At 35.4% G+C, this 9218-nt stretch overlaps 1 protein-coding gene across 1 annotated transcript; it reads left to right on the top strand.

Annotated features, from left to right (window-relative positions):
- The first annotated feature begins 1691 nt into the window (after positions 1 to 1691).
- On the top strand, positions 1692 to 2630 carry LOC101680891 (olfactory receptor 6C74). The gene has a single exon (XM_004781545.1). The coding sequence runs from the start codon at positions 1692 to 1694 to the stop codon at positions 2628 to 2630; it is 939 nt and encodes a 312-aa protein (XP_004781602.1).
- Positions 2631 to 9218: the final 6588 nt, after the last annotated feature.

Below are 9218 nucleotides of genomic sequence, written 5' to 3' on the forward strand. Positions count from 1 at the left end.
AAAGGAATCTCCTCTCCCTTACTGATAAATTGTGGAAGTAGTTACAGAAGTCCCTGGGCTTATAAAAATGGTCAGAAACAGTGACTATTTTATTGCCACTCACCAAGTATTTTATTTGCAGTTAAAAGAAGATAATGATGTCAAGTAGTTTACAATAGTTTTTTAGTTTTTGTATGTGTTTTTTTTTTTTGCAGTTTTGTAATTTAAATTTAGCTTGTGAGTATGCATGTATGAATTCACTTCTAACTTTATAATTTAGTACTCTATATAATTCATCCTTTGTTGACTGACATTTTCTTATGCTTTGGACCTAAGAAATTAGACCAACCTTAAAAAAAGAAAGTAGACCAAACTTGGATTTCAAAAACTTAATCACTGAGTATAAATTGTGCTTAAATAACCAGAACGTAGATATTTTTAGAAAAATTATACATTGGGGAGTCTGGGAAAAGAAAGGAAAAAATATAAGAAAGGAATGAAGTAAAAGAAGAAAAAAACGTTTGTAATTATTATAACCATTGGAAATATCTCTACATTTTTTAATACCTGAACTGGATTGTGTGAAATGTAATAGCTTTAAAATACATATAAAAGTTTAAAATAATGTATAACATGACATTCTTCTTAAGGAAAATTTGGTCATGCTTCAGAAAAATTTGGTGATACACTTTTGAGATGATAAACATGAGGATGTAGGCATGGTCTGGAAAAAGATGGAAAGTAAGAAAAAAATGAAAAGGCTAATAAAATTCTGAATTTTAAGGTGCTAACCATAAAACAAGAGGATAAGAGAAGAGAAGGAGAAGGACATGAGTAAGAGAGAAGAGGCTAACATGGTAACAGGGGGAACCATGCAGAGCAATGACACTAAAACAAACTACCAGGCATGAGTAGATAACATCTTTTTTAAATGGCTTGTTTTCTAGAACCCTCCTCTGTTACTGCAAAAGTAAAGAATGCTACATAAACAACACAGTCATCATGCATGAGGATATACTTCCTATCTACTTGGGTCCATATCAGAGAAACGAGAATAACCAGGGTGAGTGAGACAAAAGTACACCGAAGTCTTCAGGAAAAAGAGGAAAACAGACCTAAAGTGGTCATGAGAATTTCAATCTTGAAGAGTTTACAGAAGTTTGGTGAAAGTACTGAATCCCCACTCAGGTATTTAGGTCAAGTTTATGATTTCTAAAAGGCAGGGAGTCCTCAGCTGAAATCTAATTTACAGAATACTATCATAAGGAGTAATAAACAGAGAAAGAGATAAGTTTAGCAAAGAGGAATGAGTTACCTGATCGTGTAAAATAACTTAATCTGAACTAAATAGATTGGAAAAAATTTGCAACTACAGATGACACAAATTAAAATATTATGACAATTTTTTCTGGATTTTTCTTTGTTTCTTTTTTATATGACTTTCATATACCATATATTATCCTTTTGGAATGCCTGAATTTATGACACTTCAGAAATGAAATACTAGAGTTGCACTCAGTGAAATTTTGAGTACAAATTATATGAGCAAGGTTTTAGAGGCTGTTACTGCTGACTAGTGTAACACTGAAGGAGGTTGGGTGATGGGAACAACACATGTATGGACAATCTCAAGCAAATAGGTATCTCATGTAAGATTATAACCTTTATTTCTCATTTTTTCTTATTTTTTTAATTTTTTTTTGAAGTTAGCAATGAAAAACCACAGCACAGTAACAACTTTTATTCTTCTTGGACTGACTGATAATCCACAATTACAAGTGATCATTTTTCTTCTCCTTCTTTTCACCTACATGTTGAGTGTCAGTGGGAATCTAACCATAATCACCCTCACCCTACTGGACTCTCATCTAAAGACACCCATGTATTTCTTCCTCCGAAGTTTCTCATTTTTAGAAATCTCATTCACAACTGTCTGCATCCCCAGATTTCTTGCCAGTATGGCAACAGGTGATAAGTCTATTTCTTACAATAGTTGTGCAACACAGCTGTTTTTTACTATTGTCTTGGGTGCAATTGAATTTTTTCTTCTAGCTGCCATGTCTTATGACCGCTATGTGGCCATCTGCAAACCCCTGCATTACACCACCATCATGAGTGACAGAGTCTGCAACTTGTTGGTCTTTGCTTCATGGTTGGCTGGTTTTATAGTAATTGTTCCACCACTCCTTGTGGGTCTCCAGCTAGATTTCTGTGCAGACAATGCTATAGATCATTTCTTCTGTGATTTTTCTCCTATATTACAGCTCTCTTGCACAGACACAGATGTAATAGATTTAATGGCATTTCTCTCAGCCATTTTGACCCTCCTGGTTACACTGATATTAGTGATTCTCTCCTACGCAAACATCATCAGGACTATACTGAAGATACCTTCTTCTCAACAGAGGAAGAAAGCCTTTTCTACATGTTCTTCTCACATGGTAGTTGTGTCCATTTCATATGGCAGCTGCATTTTCATGTATGTGAAACCCTCTGCAAAGGACAGAGTATCTTTAAATAAAGGGATAGCCCTTCTCAGTACCTCTGTTACCCCTATGTTGAATCCCTTCATTTATACACTGAGAAACAAACAAGTGCAAGATGCTTTTAAGCACATGATCAAAAAGATTGAGATTTTCTCAGTGAAGTGAATCATTTTAGTGATTTTCCTGAGGTTATGAGTAAAATAAAGCAAGAATGATAAAGTGCTTCATAGAACTCTTCAATGTTTATATTTGAAATAATAGCAACTATTTTTCTTGCTATAAAATTCATGGTGGCCTGACTAATCTCCAAAGCCTAATTCTCTTTCTTTATCTGTCCCTTATTTAGGCCAAAATAATGTGCCTTTTTATTTGGCACTTTTATCTATTTCTTCTAAAAGTTCTCTAAGAGGAAGACAAAATTAGACTTTAATTTTTCCATGTTTTTTTCCACTGTTCTGGCATTCAGAGATTCAATTTTACACATATTCTATATAGAGTTAATGTACCACCTAAATTTGTAAAACTTAGCTAAAAACACATATTTCTAGAAACCCTCAAATTGTCACTGACTCAAGGCAAAATAAAAAATAGTAATTGATCTATAACTCTTAGAGATACTGAATCACTAACTACTATATCCTTAAATAATATAGAATTTTTCTGTTTCTGTAAATCGAGATGATGGCAATCATTTCAGATAATTAATTTGTAAATTTATTTTGCTTATTATTATTATTCTTTATCATATATACTGTACCAGTAAAAAAAAAAAAACATAAACAAAACCAATTTCACAGTATATGTACATTTGTTTATAAAACATATATTCACTATAGTACATAATATTTAAATATATTAATAGAAAAATAGAAATTAAGCAAGGACATTAGGCAAAAGAATCAATGTATTTTATAACACTACTGTATGATATAAATTAATTTTAATGTTAATGGTACCACTATAAGATACAATTTCATAAAACATATATTATTATATTTGTAAATATCAGTTTATTATGTGATAAGTTATATTAAAGTCTATCCTAAGCCTCTCTGAACTTGGTACTTAGAAGGGTCTTCATAGTTCAAAACTAATGCTTCACAATGCATGTTGCTCACATCAAAAGGAGTGAAAGTGACAATATTCTTCTGTCCTATTTGAATTTGTTTTTGATATTGAATTACTACAATTCTGTCTGCTTTAATGTTAATCTGCTGCCTAATTTTATTTTTTTTCATTTTTTTGTTATTTATTTTTTATTTTCAGCATAACAGTATTCATTATTTTTGCACCACACCCAGTGCTCCATGCAATCTGTGCCCTCTATAATACTCACCACCTGGTACCCCAACCTCCCACCCCCTGCCCCTTCAAAACCCTCAGATTGTTTTTCAGAGTCCATTGTCTCTCATGGTTCACCTCCCCCTCCAATTTACCCCAACCCTCTTCTCCTCTCTAACACCCCTTGTTCTCCATGATATTTGTTATGCTCCACAAATAAGTGACACCATATGATAATTGACTCTCTCTGCTTGACTTATTTCACTTGGCATAATCTCTTCCACTCCCGTCCGTTGCTACAAAAGTTGAGTATTCATCCTTTCTGATGGAGGCATAATACTCCATAGTGTATATGGACCTCATCTTCCTTATCCATTTGTCCGTTGAAGGGCATCTTGGTTCTTTCCACAGTTTGGCGACTGTGGCCATTGCTGCTATGAACATTGGGGTATAGATGGTCCTTCTTTTCACTACATCTGTATCTTTTGGGTAAATACCCAGTAGTGCAATTTCAGGGTCATAGGGAAGTTCTATTTTTAATTTCTTGAGGAATCTCCACACTGTTCTCCAAAGAAGCTGCACCAACTTGCATTCCCACCAACAGTGGAAGAGGGTTCCCCTTTCTCCACATCCTCTCCAACACATTTTTTTTTCCTGTCTTGTTAATTTTGGCCGTTCTAACTGGTGTAAGGTGATATCTCAACGTGGTTTTAATTTGAATCTCCCTGAGGGCTAGTGATGATGAACATTTTTTTCATGTGTCTGATAGCCATTTGTATGTCTTCATTGGAGAAGTGTCTGTCCACATCTTCTGCCCATTTTATGAATATGATTGTCTGTTTTGTGTGTGTTGAGTTTGAAGAGTTCTTTATAGATCCTGGATATCAACCTTTTGTCTGTACTGTCATTTGCAAATATCTTCTCCCATTCCGTGGGTTGCCTCTTTGTTTAAACTTTTATTTTTATATAAACACTTTTAAAGTGCACAGAAAGTTCTTATTTGGAATATTTTAATAGAGATTATAATAATTCTAAGTTTTCCAAATGGGTGGATGAGCATTTTTGTAATTATTGAGCTTATATAATCTTCATTAAAAATAACTATGGAAATAATTTCGAACAACCAATTTCTAAATTTCTTTTGCTTATTTTAACTCTCTTTTGAAAACTAGTTACTTTTTCACATATGGTTAAGATACCATGCATTAAGGATGGAACATGATGCGATGAACACTGGGTGTTATATGCAGTCATTGAACACTACATCAGAAACCTATGATGTGCATATATTGGCTGATTGGATTTAAATTAAAAAAGTAAATAAAATACTCTGTATTTTGGAACAGAATGGTAGAGAAATATCTTCATGAAAGCATATACGATTGATGGGCATTTGTTATCATATAAAAGAGAAAACTGGAATATGTCTACTTGTAAATTAAATCGTATATTTCTCCTAATGTATATTTTAAAAAATACTTCGCCTGAGAAGTTCTGAATCCCTGATACATTTTTAAAAATATATCTTAACATACCATTATATGCTTCCTTCATTCTCCTATCCTCCCTACTCCTTCAACCTCCTCCTCCTTCCTCTTCTGAACTTTCAAATGTTAAAACCATTCTTAGATGGAAGACTGTACAAAAACAGCCTGTGGGCTTGTACTGTAGATTTTGGTTTGCTTACCCATGGTCTAAATAATAACAAAAGGCCAGAGATGCCCCTAAAGCAAGGATGAAGGTCTGCTTTCATATATGTTTTACTATTTCAAGGTGATGCAAGCTATCTGTTATGTTCTATTAATCCAAAAACACATCTAAAGTTAAATAACTCAGTATTTAGTGCCAATATTGTTTTTTTTTATTTCTTTTCAGCATAACAGAATTCATTATTTATGCACCACACCCAGTGCTCCATGCAATGTGCCCTTATATTACCCACTACCTGGCTTCCCCAATTTCCCACTCCTCACCCCTTCAAAACCCTCAGATTGTTTTTCAGAGTCCATAGCCTCTCATGGTTCATCTCCCCTTCCAATTTCCCTCAACTCTCTTCTCCTCTCCATCTCCCCATGTCCTCTGTGTGCTATCTTATGTGTGCTATGCTCCACAAGTAAGTGAAGCCATATGATAATTGACTCTATCTGCTTGACTTATTTCACTCAGCATCATCTCTTCCAGTCCCATCCATGTTGATACAGAAGTTGGGTATTCATCCTTTCTGATGGAGGCATAATACTCCATAGTGTATATGGACCTCATCTTCCTTATTCATTCATCCGTTGAAGGGCATCTTGGTTCTTTCCACAGTTTGGTAACCGTGGCCATTGCTGCTATGAACATTGGGGTACAGATGGCCCTTCTTTTCACTACATCTGTATCTTTTGGGTAAATACCCAGTAGTGCAATTGCAGGGTCATAGGGAAGCTCTATTTTTAATTTCTTAAGGAATATCCACACTGTTCTCCAAAGAGGCTGCACCAACTTGCATTCCCACCAACAGTGGAAGAGGGTTCCCCTTTCTCCACATCCTCTCCAACACACGTTGTTTCCTGTCTTGCTAATTTTGGCCATTCTAACTGGTGTAAAGGTGGTATCTCGATGTGGTTTTAATTTGAATCTCCCTGATGGCTAGTGATGATGGGCATTTTTTCATGTGTTTGATAGCCATTTGTATGTCTTTATTGGAGAAGTGTCTGTTCATGTCTAAGAAATGGCAGTAATGTAAAACACAGTTGCATTTGGTGTGACCACCTAACTCCGCATATGAATCTACTATTACCCTCTAAAATTTGCCTGGGATAGGGCAGGCAAATGTTTGAATTAAATGGGTATGTGGAATGGATCACCATTCCTGCATCATTTTTTAAAGTATTTGATGGTAGTACCAAGTACCGCAGTTTTGCCAGGGAAAGATGCTTTGATTTATTATTTGTTTATGAAGGTGAACTCCATGGCTTTCTACATGGTCATGAGTATATCTGTTTTAACAATATATCAGGATGATTTTTCACATGCAGTAGAATCAATGTAAATGAGACTAACACATGACTGCCACTTATCAATAAAACTTGCTCCACCACCCCTATTATTCTCCACTCTAATAAGTGTGTACCCTGACATTCTATCATCATTATAATTAACATTACCTCAGAGATGAGGTGAAACAATCCCAGAAAGTTCCAGATTTTAAAAGTAGATAGTTCTCCTGACAAAAGGATTTGTATCTTTTCAGGAAAACTGGAAGGAGATTAAGATATTAATATCAATGTATGACTCTTCCCCAAGGATAACTTCCTTCATGGGTTCTGGCTCTATTAACTCACTAAAGTCTTTACTTGGATAAGGAGTCTAACACCATTAGATGGCTTTATCATCCTTCCTTTCACTCAAACTATAGTTCTTTCAATTATATAGGTCAAATAGGAACTTAATGAATTGTCTATTTATTTTAGACTTAGAGTAGCATGATGTTTTTTTCAAACTAAAGCATATCACACAATTTCTTTTTTATGGTTTTTATTTATTTGTCGGAGACAGAGGGAGAGAAAGTGAGCGAGCACAGGCAGACAGAGGCAGGCAGAGGCAGAGGGAGAAGCAGGCTCCCTGCCGAGCAAGAAGCCCGATGTTGGACTCCATCCCAGGACCCTGGGATCATGACCTGAGCCAAAGGAGGCTGCTTAACCAACTGAGCCACCCAGGTGTCCCCATATCACACAATTTTGATATCCAGCCTAACCATGCCAACTAATAAGTAACCGTACCCATCTTGCCAATGTCAGCTAATTGTTATTATGACCTCTGCCTTCCCATGGTCCCATCATTTCTGGTGAAATGAGGAAGCTCACTGTAATGAAATTATCTCCCACTTTCACTTCAGACCAGCAATTACAATACCTTTCAATGTTGTTAATACCCTCCTGTGCATTAAAAAATATTCCATATTGTTGTCATTCTAGATCTTTGGACTTATTTTTCTAATATTTCATCTTTAATCAGGATAAGTCATTCACAAATTCAAGTAGTTATCTAATTGAACAAAAAATTATAGCCATCATCAGAAGTTTGAACTCTTCCATTAAATCCACAATCACTACTCAGTCTTCACCCTGATCTATGATATGCTGGCAAACTAGCTTTCTGAAAATAAAAGCCTAATTTAGAGCCAAAAACAAACAAACCAACAAACCCAAAATCATTAAAAATATATCAATAAATTCACTCTGATATAGAATTATATTTACTTTCTTTCTGGTATATCACCCTTAGAATCTATTCTCACATATATTCCCCCAGGCTTTTGTCAATGTAAGTTGGTGATTATTTCTATGGTCTTTTTTTTTTTATATATTTTATTTATTTGACAGACAGAGATCGCAAGTAGGCACAGAGGCAGGCAGAGAGAGAGGGGGAAGCAGGCTCCCTGCTGAGCAGAGTTTGATATGGGGCTTGATCCCAGAACCCTGGGATCATAACCTGAGCTGAGGGCAGAGGCTTCAACCCACTGAGCCACCCAGACGCCCCATGCTATAGTCTTAATATATACCCCAAAATTCATATTTGAAATTCTAACTCCCAAAGGTGATGGTATTAGGAGACAGGACTTTGGGAGGTGGTTAGATAATGGGATGAAGCCCACCAATAGGATTAGTGCTCTTATAGAAAGGACCTCAGAGAATTCTGTCCTCCTCCTTCCACCATGTAAGCATACAGTGAGAAAACACCAAACTGGAAGAAGGCCTTTATCTGCCCACACTATCACTATGATCTCAGTTTTCCATGCTCCAGAACCGTGTGAGGTACATTTCTTTGTATGTATGACACAGAGTCTTCTGATATTTTGTTATAGTAGTCCAAATGGACTAGAACAATTACTATAATACTTTTTGTTATGTAAGTTTTCTCTTTTGAGGTTTGAATATTAGCCTATAAGCATGTGAAATATATTCACGATCATATTACAAGGCAATAAGTTTATATCTAACTATAGAGAGAGAAAGAAAATGACAAGTTTGTGGCTTTAAATTCTTAGGTCGACTTATACTCAGCAAACCATGGAGTTCCCATGGTTTCTCTTCAGTTTCCCTCAAGAAATTTATTATCTCTTATAGCCTTTTGTTATTGAAAACAAATGCAGGCTCTGATCTTTTTTTCAATTGAGGTGTTATTGACATATAACACTATTGGTTTTAGGTATAAAACATAATGATTTCATATTTAGATACAATTTTTTATTAAAATTTTATTTTTTATAAACATATATTTTTATCCCCCAGGGTACAGGTATGTGAATCACCAGGTTTACACACTTCACAGCACTCACCATAGCACATACCCTCCCCAATGTCCATAATCTCACCCCCTTCTCCCAAACCCCCTCCCCCCAGCAACCCTCAGTTTGTTTTGTGAGATTAAGAGTCACTTATGGTTATATACACAGCAAAATCATCACCACAATAAGTCTAGTTACCA

The sequence above is a fragment of the Mustela putorius genome, unplaced genomic scaffold, assembly GCF_011764305.1.
Source record: "Mustela putorius furo isolate JIRA1106 unplaced genomic scaffold, ASM1176430v1.1 tig00003988_pilon_pilon_pilon, whole genome shotgun sequence".
In the NCBI taxonomy this organism is placed as follows: Eukaryota; Metazoa; Chordata; class Mammalia; order Carnivora; family Mustelidae; genus Mustela; species Mustela putorius.